The sequence below is a fragment of the Melozone crissalis genome, unplaced genomic scaffold, assembly GCF_028551555.1.
Source record: "Melozone crissalis strain CALT ecotype California unplaced genomic scaffold, PUWL_Pcris_2 ptg000019l_1, whole genome shotgun sequence".
In the NCBI taxonomy this organism is placed as follows: Eukaryota; Metazoa; Chordata; class Aves; order Passeriformes; family Passerellidae; genus Melozone; species Melozone crissalis.
Genome location: NW_026535797.1, coordinates 18,143,483 through 18,160,320, shown reverse-complemented (window position 1 = coordinate 18,160,320; position 16,838 = coordinate 18,143,483). Strand labels below are relative to the sequence as shown.

Genomic DNA, 16,838 nt, shown 5'->3' with positions numbered 1-16,838 from the left:
TGCCAAGGGACAAAGTCTGGAACAATTTCTTTGAATTTGGCTGAAAAGTAAGAAAGTGTATAAGCCTAATGACATCTTGGGCTTCCCAGGGGTGATGGTCGCTGCAGGAGGCGGTGAATGTGCCAAACACATCAGGGCTGCGAGGAAAGGACAGAACTGTGATCTTGCAGAACTGCATTCAGGAGTGGGGATTAAGGGCGACACTGAAAAATAATAATTTTTCATGTTTTTCAGAGTGAAACTAGGGAATTTCTGTGTGTCTTTATTATTCTTTTACACTCAATGTTCCTTCCCATCTAGTCACGTTCCACAAATAGGTCAGAAGTAATTAATCATTGATTTCAGGATGTAAGAGTGACTCTCTAGAGAGCAGCTGTAGCTTGAGAGAAGCCTATAACACAGCTGCCTTGGACGTCAGTGGGATAAGAAACTATCCTGCAGAGATATTCCTGCCCACACTTTTTCCCCTCTGCACTGGTGAGCATATACCAAGTGTACCTATACGCATGTTAGATCTCACCACTATTGGAAATACCTTAATGTAATCCAAATTTATTCAAAAGAGTGCCCTGTAAGAAATAAAAATAGATATTTTACATAAGTAGCCTGCAAAAACACCTAGAGAATTGTATGTTATTTTTCCTAGTAGATTAAAAAAGCAGGGCTTGGATCTTTTTCCCTTTGTTTTTTGGTTTATACTTGACAAACATGAGAGACGTTGATGTGCTCTTTCTGATTTTGTTATAAACAGTGATCTCCGACCATGTCAAGGTGCACTATTTCTTATGAGAAGAGAAACCTTTGACAGAATTTTTCAGCTTTTGAAAAGCTGTTAGGCAGTTTAATTGAAGAGGTGGTAAAAAAATGGATAGTCAATTCTGAATCATTTGATAAATATTTCCTGATGTGTTTTGTGATGTACTTTCATGTATCCCAGGAAAGCAAGACTTAGATTAGGAATGCAAGAACTTTCTTCAGAGCAGTAAGTGTCTTATAAATCTAGATGTTCTAGATTTCCTAATCAGGGAGATCAAGTGTGTTCCTAGTTTTTATTTTTTTTTTAATATTTTGTTTTGTCTTTGTGGTGTTATCCTTATTATACTAGGAGCAGAAATTGTATGTCCCCTTTAGTACTAAAAACTCCTTTGGCAATGAAGGTGAACATAAGGATACTGAGACAGGATGGCTCTAAGCATTGCATTGTATTTGCTTTTCACAGGAAAAGGAGATAAATACAGAATGGATACTAGTTGTATGGACAACCAGTGCCCATCTTAATTTTGTGTCTAGATGATAGCTTTATCAATGAGGCAGAGAGAAATCTTTTAACCATTGCAATATCTACGGGGGACGTGTCAGGGCAGATCAGAGACTTTGAATCATTTGGTTCTGCTCCATACAAGATCTAGTGGATATTTTCCAATCTGAAATAGGATGACAGCTTGTGTCTCACAGCCAGATGAAATAGTGTTAACACAATTAAGGTACGCAGAAATAAATTTTTCCCCAATTATATTATACTTGGTTTGAAGTGTTTCATATCTGAGTAAGGACTACGCAGACTATTGAGGACTAGGGCACTTCTCCTACAAGGAAGAGTTAAGGGAGACAGATTTTCTTAATCTGGTACAAAGGCTATAAGGAATCTAATGTCAACCCACACGTAGTTAAAGGGCATTTTCAGAGCATAAAATCTAACACCTGGTAGTACAGATGCTGAAACACAAAAAGCACTGCCCCCAAGTTTGGACCTTAGGAATTTGGAGTGGAGCCCAGAATATCTTTTTGACCAGGAGGATGATGGTGCCGTACCTGCAGAGCAGGGGGAATGTCAGCCTTCAGAGATTAAGATGATTAGATTAGTTTGGTTTTGGTGCTACTTCTGTTCCAAGCAGAAGGCTGGACTAAGCAACCTCCAGAGGTCCCTTCTGTTAACATGTTTGTGAGTCTGTCTTAAAGCCTCTTTTCTGCTGCTATATCTTTTGATCCAACAAAATGCTACTTTTCTCTCTAGCTCTTGCTTCACTATCACCTTCAGATCATCACAGATCTAAGAGGGCTGCTACTGCTGCTAAATCAGGGAATCACAGTTGAAGATCTTCCCTTCATCATTGTCTCTTTTAAATGGGTGAGCTTCTCACTGAAATTCTCTGTGAAATGTATTCTGATCTTTTTGAACTTAATTTCCTGATTCCAATATAGAAAAACATTTGAAATTAATCAAACTTAAATAATGAGAGTGCTCACAAGCTTCACATCAAAATACAAGCTGAACTGACCTGCTGGATCAGAATTCATTGGAGTAGTTCACATTGTTTGGATTTTACGTTATGTAAGCAAAGCATCTCAAAGTTAAAGATGAAGTTTCCTGACATGGCCAAGTCCCAGTTAACTGTGCTGTTGTGCTCACATCTCTGGTTCTAATTGTGTCACCTACCCAGCTATGCAGTCTGCTCCAATCACCTAACAAAATTTGCCAGATTGAGCTTTGATATCCCTGAGACAGGTAGGATGTGAAAGCCTGGAAACATCATGGATTTCTCTCTTGTTCATCTGTTTCTGTACACCCTCCAGGCCTTCCCTGCACCTTTGAGAGCAGTGACAGTAATATATCCTTTGACAAGGAGCTGCAGGACCTCATGAATCAGCTCCATAAAACACAGGGACCTGGGCAATTGCTTATCCTTTCTGTCACCTGTGGGCCTGGAAGACATGAGGTCCTTGGCTGGGAGAGGAGATAAAGAAATGCATTATTTAAAACTTGAATGCTATCTCTGCAGAATAAATGTTACTTTTTTTTCTTTTAGTGGCAGGAATCAAAGAGCAGTGCATGCATATTTTAGACACCTTGGACTGAAGCTGGCATCCTCAGGAATGTATCTCCTCCTGCTGCCTCAGGGAAAAATATAGTCATTTAGGCAGATCTGATTCAAAATGAAACTAGGGTGAAAACTGGAGGCTAGGTGAAAAATGGAGGGAGCTAAAAATTTCAAAGGTGCTGTTATTTTAACACTGACCCATTTTTCTTCTGTTTCAAATCATTTTAAGCAGAGAATAAGAAAATAATGACATTAAAATAGAGTTGTTAATGACTTGCAGACTTGCGGTTTGGAGGCCCAGGTACTATTTGTGGCTCTGCCACAAAACTGGCTTGGTATGTCATTTCAATTCTTGATGTTACTGTTTCCAGCCTGTGAAATGCAGTCATTAAAACTGACTTATCTGATAAGCTTTTAAAGATGGAAGAATAAGCAATATTATTTATTATGTATAAGTGTTATCTAAAAATATGTTCCCGTGAATATTTTTTGGATCAAAATGTTATGGAAACAATGTGGTATTATTTTTAAAAATATTTTCAACTTCTCTATGGATGAAGAAAATTTAAGAATTCATTTAAAATTGATAGTAATTTAAAGCATCATTCATTTTAGAGCAGATGTTATCCTATTAAAGATTGTCTTAACTTGATAATCAGCATCTTGTTTATAAGGAAACCATTTTCCTAGAAGAAGACAAATCATCTTCCCTTTGCCTCCCCCAATATTCTTATGTGCAGCAGACTCATTTTGACCATCCAACTGTTTATTTTTACAAATGTCTTCTCAGATATGCCCTGCTGTGGAGGTGGTCCACTCATAGCTGCAGTATAATGAGTTTGCATAGAGATACTTCATTTGATACTGTAAGATCAAATAAATATACCAAAAAAATCCCATGATTCTAAATCCTTAACAAGATTCCTAAGCTTGTGTTCCTGCAGGGAATTTCAACTTGGAAAAAATAAGGTACTGAAAAGTTCTATATTACTGGATTTTCAGAGAGAGCCAAACTATTCTTTAAAGTTTTATGAATGGGATTTTTGTTTTGTTTAAAAGCAACCAAATAACCCTCTAAAAATCACCCACCTGAACTCCCCACCAATATATTTTGTCTCAGTATATTCCTGTTTGTTATCCTTCATCTAGCCTTACTAATATTTTTTGTTCAAGGAAAAAATACCTTGCCAAAACAAAGCATCAACTAGTTTTGTTTTGAAAGTCTCAAAAACCATTTGTTAAACTAAATATCCCTTATGTTTTTTCTTTTGCCAATGCTGACAAAATGTAAAGGTAATTTGCTTATTCTAGACCTTCATTACTCATCCACAATCTTTTATCTGCTCTGCTACATGCTGACACCTTTATATGCTGTGTCCCTAAAGGGAGAAGGCCAAAATAGAGCACTGTTTTCTAAGTGGCTTCTCTGCTGGGTGCCCAGCTAAAACCTGTCCATTCCAAAGGCTGGTGGGAGCGTGAAAATGTAATCCTATAAATGCTTAAATAGCTGAAAGCATGTAAACAGGCAGCTGAGTGGTTGTATTTTGTGCTGTGGCACTCTACTGTCTCCTATCTTAAGATGGTGTCGGGAAAATAAACGGGAGCTGCAACTCTGAGATGAAAATGAGCTGTGTACTTGCAGGTAGGTGTGCGAGATTTTCCTGCCTGATGCAGGAGCAGCCCTGGCGAGCCCTTCTGTTGTGCTGCCACCTCGTGACGCTCAGGGAGGATGGTGCCAACCAAAAGATGCTCAGAATGAAAACTGCCCAGGTTACTGCTGAGAACCACAAAGCGAGTAATGTTCTCTGGAGCTCAGACAGAGGCTAAAAGGCTGTAAGGTACAGTTTCCTATTTAAGATTTGTATGGACAAAACTGGCCTGTGGAAAGGGGACAGCCCTGAATATCTCTGGCAGGAATGTCTGTGTTGGGCAAAGGCTGTCTGAATTTTTCATCTTTATTCTCATCTCATTTGAGGAAAAAAAAAAGAAATAAGTTGGTTGGAAATGAAAAAAGATAAGACATTAAATAGAAATAAAAATGCCACCAGATCCTGGCCTACCTCACTAAGGGTTTAGTCATATGCTTGTCATCTGTGCATTTCAGATGTCTTTTAAGATGGATACCCCCTCTGAGCTATTCTTCCATTTGTGCAGAATAAAGTATAAGCCATGTGCATGATTTTGACATTTTTTTCTCTTTTTTTTGGTAGCTCTGTCAATGTTCTGAGCACAGGTTCTGGTACTAGTTTGTTGCTACATATCTGGATGAAGGGGGCAAACCTCTCAGGTTACATTCTGAATGCGTGCAGGTCCCAGATTTTGGCAAGGTAGGTTTCTGCTCCCTTCAATAACTTGAGGCATCTGTGTTGTGACTGATGTACTGAGATACAGAACAATTGTTTAAGCTTCACCTTATGACTGCTGTCTGTTTTTTAGGCAGCTTAGCAACTCTTGTTAGTGCATAAGCCTCCCTGTGAAGCCTGCCATTCACATTTCCCTCTTGCAGCCAGGCAGTTCTTGGGGGCAGTGATCCCAGAGCCCCTGTGTCTGGGTGGCATCCCAGTGTGCAGCCTTGCACAAGGAGCTCTCTGGTTTGACAGAGGCTCAGCAGCAGCAGGGGCTCCTGTGTGACAGAGAGCTGCTGAGGGGCCTGTTGCACTTCCCTCTTGTGGTGAGCCCCCCTGCAAGGTGAGGACTGCATTCTTGTACCAGTTCCTCCTTTGCTGCATGTGGCAGCTACCTCTGCTGTGACAGCTCTGCTTTCAAGTTCTGCTGAATGCTCTGAGCTCCAAATGGTCACACAGCCAACGACTAGTTCCTTGTTGCTCTAATTTACCCCCTTAACAAAGTAGTTTCTACTTGTGCAGTGCTCAGGTTTAATTTCAGGACTAAAAATACCTCTCTGATTAGCAGCAGCAATTTTTTGTACCCATATTGGTGCAGTTCCTAGCAAAAAAGCAAACACTAATGTAGAATCTGGCTATAAATTAAGTATAGATGAAGGAGATTTATTTCTTATTATTTCCTAGCCTAGAGCAGGGCTGTTTGAACACCCTAAGGGCAACAGCCCCCAGGGAAGCTACTCAGCTTCAAGAATTGTTTTGTTTTTTTTTTTTTTTGTTTTTAAATCAGAACATACCAGATAGCAAAACCACTGTTTTCATCCCCATTCCTTTTGTCCAGGATTTTGTATGGCATGGCAAACCAAATGCAATTGGAGTATTGGTTCTGTAAATAAAGAATTGAAGAAAAGGGAAGATACCTGAGTCTAGTTCACAGTGCTAGAAGAGTATCTATAGCAAAACCAGGCTTATCCATTAATAGAGTGTGACAGCTTACTGAGCCTGGCTTATTAGGCACTTGCAGGTACCTGAGCAGGTGTGACTGTGGGGAAGCAGCCCTCCTGGGTATGTGCAGAGTCTCTCTGGGAGCACAGCTTATTGGAGAACAAGGCCACAAGAGCTGGAGTTTATCAGTAGACTTGGGAACTGGAAAAAAAAGCCAAACTAACCAACCCAAAAAAAAAAGTAGTTAGCAGGGGACATATCAGAGCTGGGAAAACGTCTGCTTTCACACTTGTGTTTGAAGGATCTTGTTTAATTTGTTTAGCCTGAACTTCAGGCTCCCTGTTTCCTTTGTGATGATGATGAGTGTTGCTGTAGGCTGTGCAAGCTACAAAACATCCTTGCAGAAAGCAAAGGGGGTGTAAAACGGGAACTAGGACCCGTTTATGAAACTGAAGGAAGTGATGTTGTCTGCAGAGATTTTGATGATCCTTCTGCAGGGAGAATAAGAGTAAATATTCTAAGAAAAACATAAGAATGAATCTTCCAAGAAGAGCAGATCTTGGTCAATGTGTGTTTTGTAATTACATCTTGTGGTTTTATCTGCAGCTGTCTGTGAGAAATATTTTCTGATAAGGACTCTGTCTTAAAGTCTAACTTTGCCTTGCAAGTATTTTTAAAAAATCCTGCAGAACTTCTGTATCATGATAGTTTAATTCAACAACTTTTGTGTTGAAAAGAAAACAATGAATTCCTGTGTATCCTGTTGTGGAGAACTAATCTGAGGTACAAGAGGGGTAATGCCATTGCTATGCCAATTAAATTTTTTGCACCAGCCTTTCAACTTCCTCCATGTCATTAGGCTAACATGGATTCTAGTGTGGAGATAATGTGTTCAGTCAAGTTGCCTTAAAATTTTCCTGCACAACACTTTGCTAGTCAGTAGGTGACATTTAACCAAAATAGCAGCTTCCCAGAGGAACTTTCTTTTTGATACTTTTTTCTTTCTGGGAAAAAATATTCTATTTATACAGTTCTTTTTGGGTCTGACAATTCCAAATAAAAATGTTTTCACTTTTATTACATACCCATTTTACAATGAGGCTTCTTTTTTCTTGTCTTTTTGAAAGTTGATGCTATTTTATTGACTCTGGAATAATTTTGAGATTTATTCAGGCACAGAATTTTTAAAAAGTGTAGCTTAAAATTATTCAGTGTACTCCTGTAGTTATATCATCCTGTGAGTCTCCCTGACTAATTTTTACAAAGGCAAAAAATGACCAAAGGGTGAAGCTATCAAGCAGCTGATTTACATGTCCTGCATAATGGTTTGTAGGAAACTATCTCAGAATTGCACAGGTTTTGAAAGACTGAAATCCAGTGTTGCAGCCCAACATGTAAGATGCAGGCCATTGGGTACACTTCTGTTGGTTCCTGTTAAAACAAAAACATTGGAAAAAATTCATTTTGACTAACAGATTTGTGTTGATGGAGGGAATTTGTTTCCAATGAAACATTTTGAAATAGCAAAATTCAAGTGACACATTATCCTTACTACATGACATTGCTACTGCTGATGGAAGGTGCCAGCTGGGTGCCAGGGGCACAGAGGAGCAGCTGCAGAACTCCTGACCTTGCTCAGGTGGAAACACGGGCAAAGGAAATGGATCACTTTCCTGGGACAATTAGGAGCTTGACCACAGGATCAAGGCTGCAAACTGCCGTGTTCTTCTAAGCCCACAGCCATGGTAATGTCACAGACATCTTTTCATGAAAAAGCCTTTCCTTAGGATTTTTCCTCCTGAGAAGCTGAGAGGCCTCAGGAACAAAATGTAAACAATGGTTATCTGCTGCTGTGGAATGCAACAGGTGGTTCTGTGATTGGCTCATGTTGGTTTGTTTGTAATTCATGGCCAATCACAGACAGCTGGCTTGGACTCTGAGACAGATGCTTTGTTATCATTCTTTCTGATTCCTTTCTATTCTTAGCTAGCCTTCTGAGATGAAACCTTTTCTTCTATTCTTTTAGTATAGTTTTAATGTAATATATATCCTAAAATAATAAATCAAGCCTTCTGAAACCTGGAGTGAACATTCTCATCTCTTCCCTCATCCAACACCCCCTGTGAACACGGTCACAGTGTAGTGTGGGATGTGTGGGGCTCCCAGCACAGGCTGAGAGTGCTCAGGTGCAAGGGATGCTGGCAGGCAGGAAATACTCTCCTTGTGGATAAACTGTATGTCTTCACCAGCTATCTTTTGTGGTTTCCTCAGCATGAGCTCCATTTAATGTACAGCTGCAGTTAGTCTCTGTGCAGGTGCCCAGACAGGTGAGTTACCTGGCGGTCTGCATGCTGTGGCCGTGCTTTGGCTCATGGCGCCTCCTTCCCCTCCGGGCTGTGGGGCTGCCAAGGGCTGGGCAGGAAGGGCCCTGGCTCAGCTGGGCTGCCTGCCAGCACCAACAGAAGCCGTCTTCTCCTTCCACCTCCCCAGGGCTCTGACCTCCAGAGGAGACCCAGCCCGCGAGGTGTCGTGGGTACAGGTGCTGCCCCACGCCTCCCCTGTGCTGTGCCCGAGGAGAGGAGCTGAGCTGCTCAGACCCCCTGTCTGCAGCTCCTTTGTGCCTGCTGCTTCTGCCTCTTTGGGAGGATGTGCTGAGGGAGCTGAATGCCTCCTTCATTGCATATTTCAAGGTTTGCTGAGAAAAATGATAAGTGAAAATGATGGTTAAGCAGATGGTTTAAATTTCTGTGCTGCCTTTCTCTGTGGTTTCGCTGTCAGCTTCCGTTCTGCCACTGAAAAGAGGGGAGAAAAATGAAACACAGCCGCTTCCCTAAAGAAATGAATAATCATTCTATGAACATTTTTAATCAACTTTCTTTTTATCAAGAAAAGATGATGGATTTCAGCAAAAAAGGCAAAGAGTGGGGGAAAACTTGCAGCTAATTCAACTTTTGGACGCTGAAATGTGGAAAGGAACACATGTTTAACTTGCTTTTTTCTCTAGATTGAAGGTAACAAATGTGCAGCACAAAAATTTATTGTCTCAGCAAATTCAGATGAATTTTATTTTTTTATATCTACAAGGAGACAAACCTGCTGAAGGGAGAAATACAGGCTTTTCACCAAAGCCCCATCCCATTTGGGTTTGCAGTTGGGCTGAAGTCTGAGCCCTCAGGCAAAGGCAGGGGCACAGCAGTAGCTAGAGGATGTGTCTGCTCCTGCTGTAGCCAGTCAGCCACTTGGTGAATGTGATAAAACTGAAGCATACTGCAAGTTGTATTTTTGGGAAAATCTGCATTAGCTGACCTCCAGACTCAGGCTGAAGAAGTACTGTGATTCTTAGCATTCTGAACAAATAAGATAAATTGGTATGGCTGGTATAATAGATGTAAAGGCATGAATCTGATTTTTTTCCACTTGTGTGTGGAGACTGGAGTGGCAAAGAAGAGAGAATTTTGACAAGAAGCAACGTGAGGGACAGTGTTGGATGCTGTGAGACAGGTGGGCATTGTAGCTGCAGTTATCTCTGGCTCCTTGTCTCAGAAAGCCAGCTGTAGGTCTGGCTCAGGCCGGACACCATCTCCACTGGGCCATGGATCGCACCACAGTGCTGCCCAGCCAGATGGGAGTTTCCAGTGGTGTTGGTACAGCTGGCTCCTGGGACCAGGAGATTTAGTGCCCTTTCTATCCCTCAAGGTGAAGGTTCCTTTGAACTAGGTGCCCTGACATAGATGCAAGTGGGAGACATGTCTTTTGTTGTTGTTGTTTCCCTCAGACTGTAGGGAAGAGGACAAAGAAGGATTTTTCTTCCCGTTTTTGTACAAAGGGGTTTATAGTACAAACAACCCACCCTGACAAAGGGTGTTTTGGCACTGTTTCTTACTATGTGAACTCTATGTTTGTCTTTACCCCTTGAGTTATTTTTGCTACAGATAATTTGGTTACATCTGTTTTGCTCCAGCGAAGCAGAAATTAAGTGGGTGGGTGTGTTGAAACTGGACTTTCGGGCCCATCAACAGTTAGTGAAGTATGAAAAAGAGAAATGGAACTTCCTCTGCTGTGACTCTCCTAACGACTGTGTGTCTGCTGGAGTCCTGACATCATCTAGTGAGGAGGTACCACTGGACTGGGGGAGGTCTCTTTAACCAAACAGCATGGTGGGGCTGCTGCAAATGACCGTCTGTGCTTTTAAAGTGGTAGTGGGAGGATGGAAATGGAGCACACTTAGGCTTGGTTCTGAGTTAGGAAGTCTGAGGGATGTTCTGCCTGGATTGGTATTAATATTCTCTCTGGATCTCTGTGTTTCTGCCACTTATCTGAGCAGTGTGGGCTGGGCTAGATTGCAGCTGGAAGTGGACCAGCTGCTATGTGAATGGCCTACAGCAGGAAAGCAGCAGATGTGCTGGCACAGAGCTTCACAAGGTGCAGGAGCTTGCTCAGCCTGTGCTGACACTGCCAGAGGCCCCACAGCAGTGCAGCAGGGGCTGTCAGTGGCTCTGGGGACCACTGAAGTGGCCAAATGCAACATTCAATGGAGCTGCCCCAAATGTGCACAGCTCTGGGTGACCTTGCATCTTCTTGGAAAACACTCTCTAAATTATACTTAGTTTAGCTAATGCTTTCTGAAGCATGGTCAGTTTAGAGGCTACTGTGTGTATAGACTGGTGCAGAGTCTTTTCCTTGGGATCTAAAGTATATTTCTGTTTGCTGCAAAGCTACAGCTGTGCTTAAATCCTGGTATAATGTGTAATGTGATGAACTGAACCCCCATGGTTTTGCTGATGCCTGTATTCCAATACATTCCCCGTAAGGGATGAGAACTGTCCTCTGGGATTGCTCTGTGCCAGGAACACCACTGCATCAAGAGAGGTCCCTGTGGAGTACAGGCAATTGTTATCCTGGCTTATGACTTACTAGGAGTCTTCAGCCTGGATTAGCAGCACTTTATGCAATGAAGTTGCAGCTTGGTTGGAAGAGAAAGTTGGTCAGTTTTTCTTCTGAATGCTTTTCCAAGCATTTGAATAAAGCAGATGTTAGCAGGTGGCTTTAACCACCGAGGGTAGAGTCCCCTCAGGTTTCAGTCACTGTAAGGTCATGATCCTGTTGCTTCTCAAGATCACCATAAAATGCTGGGGAGAAGCAGTTGGAAACACTTGAATCTCCTGTGTAAAAATCTTTAAACTCCACCTCCCCTTAAAAAAAAATAAATTATAAAGCCTTTCAGATGTGTTATTAGGGAGAAAAAAAAAGCAACCAGACAACTGAGAAGTAATCTTCCCCCAAGCCCCTATCTAATCAGGGTTCATTTATGTTGTCAGTGAGCTTATAGTGCTTGTTTGCTTTTTGATCTGAGTAGCTGCCAGATAATTTCAGTAATGACAGAGTTCCCCTTGTCATTCAAATGTATTTATTTTAAGGGTTCAGCATTTGAGGAAGGACTACAATAGTTGCCTGACTTTGGCCATAGATTGTTGCACAGGGAGCATGAGATTTGTGGTGCTGTATTCCAGTAGTAGTTTTTGTAAGCCTTAAATTTAAAACCAAAGTGTAACAAATCCCGCTCCCCTTCCCCCTTGTGAATATGGTACGGAGGGGGAAATACCTGGTTACTCTTGATGCAGGGAGAAGAATGCTGTGCCGCCCAGATTTGTGTGTTGGCTGAACTGTTCTAAATTGCTTTGGGAGCTTGATGGCTCCTGAGCTGTGGCTCATTTGCTTTTCACTTCTGCTTTCCTCAGGAAGTAAGTGCAGCAGCCTATCAAGTGATTCACAGTGGAAAGTTTAAAGAGCAGAGTGGGAGATACTGCATACACCAGCATGCCTAGAAGGGCAGGGGCAGCAACACTTATTTCTCTGGATATGGGCATTGACTGCAATAGGAGCTACCACATCTAGGAGCCCAGGTATGTCAAGAGATTGTCTGTGAAAGCAGACAGAACACAGTGCCACTGGTATATTTTGATAGGATTACTTTCAAATAGTGAAAGATTCAGTTGAAGTTCACTCTAAACTGCAGTGCAAAGACAGTTTTCTTTAGGAAGTAGTGGAATTCCTGTTTTTAGCATTTACAATTATTAGCTGTCATAACTGTGTTCATTCAAGAGTCATCTTGGCTGCCAATGAAAGGAAGGGAGTATAAAACAATATCACGCTGGATTTTTGGGACGATCTGAGCTGTGTGTTTCTGATAGTCCACACAATCCTGGAATTTAATAGTCAAGAAAAGTATATTAGAGAAAGAATTTTTAAAGCTGGTAGCTCTAGAACTAGGGGTCTGATATTTTTCTAGTATATCTCTTGTTATCTGAACAATTGAAGTAAATAAGGAGGCCAATTACAGTCTTTATTTTTTGTTCATGTACTTTTGGAGATTAAAGATTGCCATGTACACTGAACTAACATTTTTTAAAGACACTTACTGTAAAAAGGGGACCAATTTTGGCCTGAATTTTGGTATGAGACTTGATTCTCTTTTGGTCTTGGTGCAAACTGGGATTTTTTTACTTGAATGGGATGCTTCTATGAACTGCTGAAGGGGGTAATCACAGATAAATACAATTAAAATGTTATTAAAAAATAATATTTGTTCAACTAGTAAGCTGTTAGTAACAGTATTCTGCTGGTCCTTCTGCCAGTTTTGGTCAGGCCTTTCTTCCCTTCTGTCTTTTCAGTCTGTAAAGATGTAACCACATTGCTGTGTGATTTCGCACAAGCTTTATTTAGAAAAAAAGGGAAAATACATGATTAAGTTCCATTTTCTCTCTGTAACCTGACACTGTATTCTGAATGATACTATCAGATTTATTTGGTTAGTCTTCACTTTTATATATTTTAAAATATTTATTATTTAGATTTTACTTTTTGTATCATTGTGATACTTATCAAAAAGTATCTTCTCAAACTTAAGAATCAAAAAATTCACCAAAACTGAAATAAGCCATAAACTTACACTGAGGATAAGAACAAGTGGTGGAGTGTACAAGACAAAACATATAAGACTTTTTCAAAATATCAAGTTTATCCTTAATTCCAAAGATATTTGAATAATGAACTATGTGATTTTGTGGTAGGTCTAAAAGAGTAATTGTCCTGCCAGATGATTAGAAAATTAAAAGGATTTAAAAGTCCTAATCAAAATGTAGATGCATTTAGTGGATGCATGTAGTGGAAATAAAATATAAAGCATATTGTGCAAGTAGAGTCGACAGACTGATACTGGAGTGCTGATATTTAACCTGATATGGCTTTTGTAGTCTAGATAGTTGGAAAAAAATACCAAGGAATATCATAATCTTCCTTTTGCTTTCATGTAGTTTTGGAGATTAAAGTGTTTCACATACACTTTAAATGTCTCACATAGCCTGTTACAAGTTGATCTTCACTGAGGAAGTTGTTTGTGAGTAACTGGTTGTAAGTTTCTGTGGAGCTGGGATGAACTCTCTCATTACAGGGATTCACAGAGTGAACACTTTGAGAGGCTATCCCTGCTTGCTTTAACTATGCCACCAACAGGAAAGGCCTTCTCACTCAAGTATAAATAGAGAAAATTGGTAACCACATTTCCAGGGCCATGCAGTGCAGCTCAGGGAGCTGACTCATGAGTCACTGACCTTTGTTTGAGGCCAGTGGAAGCCCTTCATTTCACCTCTCCATGACTAATTTCACCATTTATAGAATCCCTCTGCAAAGCACTTTGGGGTTCTCTGTGCAGAAGACCACGGTGAGTGTAGGCACTGGAGTGAGTTACTTGTAAACACTGATTGAGGCTTAGCAGAGTGGCTTCCAGGGTGAGGGATCTCCTTGAGGAAGGGAATGGCTTTCCTATTTGGGATGCAAGTTGAGCCTCACTGAAAACAGAACTGAACTATGCTCACTGCTAGAACAGCACCCAGGCTTTCTCAACCAACACACTCACAGCTTCAGGATGACTCAAGTGGGTCAAAATCCCACACCAGAGTTAAGTATAACATATGACAAATGTAACTCCCACACAGTCATGAGGAACAGTGTCTTCCTGTTTACTCTGCACACTCACCACACTTTTTCTTCTCATAGGGCTTGTTGTCTTAATACAGATAATTAAGGAAAACAACAGCAGCAAAACAGAAAATGTTGTGGACATAGGAAGTTCCAGACTGACTGTTCCTTGGGCACTGATCAAAATTATATAGGCCTCCATCTCCTAGCCAAGGACAGAGTATGGGCTGTGGTAAAATAGGCTAGCCTGGGTGCAGTGTGAAAGACCAGCATTTGCATCTAGGCACAGATGTCTGCTGGGACCATCATTTGCTGCAGGTGGTGTGGTGTGCAGCGATGGTGCACAGTGACAAGATAAATGCCCTGCCCTTCATCACTGCAAGAGTGTGGAAGTGAGACTGGTTCATCTGGCGTGGAGTGGGCAGAATGCAAGCAGTGAGCTAGCTGTGTAACTAATGGATGAAGAAGGAAGAGAATCCCAAATGGTGTTTTAGTGTTGGCTAATAATTCTAAGCCAGGCTCATAATACTGTCTTTTAAAATTTATTTTCATGTCTGTATTTGTTCGTAATGCAGATCTGACTCAGAATTTTAGTTACATTTGCTTTTTTGGCATTTTTTTTGAAATGGTGGAATAGCAATCAAAGAGACACTGTAGAGAAAGGACCAATTTCCCAGAAATGAAGGTAGATTAGTGTTTTTCTTTGAGAGGTAATGATTTGTTAAAGACTCTCTTGAGCTCTTAAAAAACTATATATATGGTAAGCAAAGTGAGCTACATTCATCTTGGTGACCACTCCCATCTGCCCACCCACATTGTCATAATTTGTCCTGTTGTAGTCTCAGGAGCAGTCACACAATGACGTAGACTCCAGTAAGCAGATGGATGACTTTGATGGAAGCTGGAGAAGCCTGATCTCCATTGTTGTCATGATGTAGGCTCAGTACAGCAGGGTGAGATCACAGAGACTGTGGCAAAGAAGTAGGGCTGAGTGAGCCCCCAGAACATTATGGATAAAAAAATGGCTGTAAAGTAGATAAGAGGACTTGGGGTTGAGATAAGGGTACCAGAAGGATTCCTTGATGTGTAGTGTAAGATGAAATTAAAATCACATTTTAATTTTTATGGAAGTGAGAGTGCCAGAAGCACCATGCTCCTTTATTGTGGCATATCTGCTTCAGTTTACAGGATCAGCAAAACAAGCAGTGTTGTTGTGAAAACACCTATTGTACAGAGCTCTACATCTGCCACAAAGAGCTGAATGTTGCTTCCTCTTGGGGCCAGAACAGCTCTGTGAGCAATCTTTGGCTTTTCCACACAGCTACTATTCCAGATGGTCTTCAGCCCCACTCTGGGTGGGGAATTTATCAGTGATGTGCAGCTAGGTTTAGCATCCACACTCAATGAAATCTGTAACTTGGCTCTTAGTGTTCTTCTATTGCAGATCTGCTGATAGTAATAGTTATAACTTTTACAGTTGGGGTGGCTGAGGTAATAAGGGAGAGGATCTGCCTCAGTGGCAAAGCTGGGGCTGGAATCCAGATTTGCTGTGTGGTTTACTGGTTTGTTCTGCCAAAGCCCAGATGAGTTGTGTAGCACATGCATACATCTCATGGAAGAGAGCTTGTTCATGCAGCTGCAGGGCAGTAATGTTCTTGTCCAGGAGCAGGTTGATTTGCCATTAAATTGGAAAAAGTCAGTGACTGAGAATGACGGTTTTAACTGCTGGAGTTAGAATTTAGAAATATGGAAACAGTGTCTAATTTCTTGGGTGAGTTGACTGGTAAGATGTGTAAATAACACAGTATATTTATTTGGTCTCATCTCAGCATGGACCAAGCAGCTGAACTCATGTGGCAGCTGGAGGAGTCACCTGACAATACAGGACAGCAGGAGCAGAGCCCTGATGATGGAGACACAGCAAAAGGGCTGGAGCAGCCTGCACACAGCAAGGATGAGCAACCGCAGAGCAAGGATGAGCCACCCAAGAGCCATACCCTCCTGTGGGACACTCTGGGCAAGCAGTTTGTAGAATATGAACGAGTGGCTCCATTTCTCATCCCAGAGGAGCAACAGAGAAGGCTGCTAGAATTTCTTCCCCTCTTCTTAAAGGTTTGTTCTCTTTATTGCCTTTGGTGCAGATAACAATTTGAGTTTCTTTTGCTTTATCCATTCTGTGGTCACCTAAAGAGCCATTGTTAATTGAAGCAGGATCCCTTTAGGTGATAAATTTCTATTCCATTGGGAGTCTCCTCTCCAGCGTGGCAGCACAAAAAGGCCTTGGCTCTGTGTGAGCCCTGCTCAGCAACAACAGCAGTATCTCTCTTATCAGCCCTGTGTGCAGCACAAATCCAAAACAGCCCCATTGAAACCAGACCAGCCTCTACCCCAGACCAAACCAGCACACTTCCTCTTCAAGGTCTGTGGAAAACACATCCTTAATGCTTCTAGGGTGTTATTCAGACCAATGAACAGGCCTTGCTATAGAAGATTACCTCTCTCAACTGCTTCCTCCTGTCTTCATAAGAAATGTATTGCAGGCTTTATATGAAATTCTTCCATTGAGGTTTTCCTACCTCAAATTTACCATTTCAATTGAAATTCTTAGATCTCAAAGTTTCTAAGTTCTATTAGAGCTTTAGTTTTTGAATACCATGTAGTGAGCATGAAAGAAACAAGTTGTGTGAGATGAGATTATATACAACTTCTTTATATTTACTGATTCTTAACTAAGTATGAATAGCAAGAATGTCTT

At 41.3% G+C, this 16,838-nt stretch overlaps 1 protein-coding gene across 1 annotated transcript in view; it reads left to right on the top strand.

Moving 5' to 3' along the window:
* Nucleotides 1–15,913: 15,913 nt before the first annotated feature.
* WDFY4 (WDFY family member 4) overlaps nucleotides 15,914–16,838 on the top strand; it is a 108,414-nt gene continuing 107,489 nt past the window's right edge. The window contains exon 1 of the mRNA XM_054276966.1: nucleotides 15,914–16,195. Within this exon, the coding sequence (XP_054132941.1) occupies nucleotides 15,914–16,195 (282 nt within the window). The remainder of the gene's footprint in view (nucleotides 16,196–16,838) is intronic.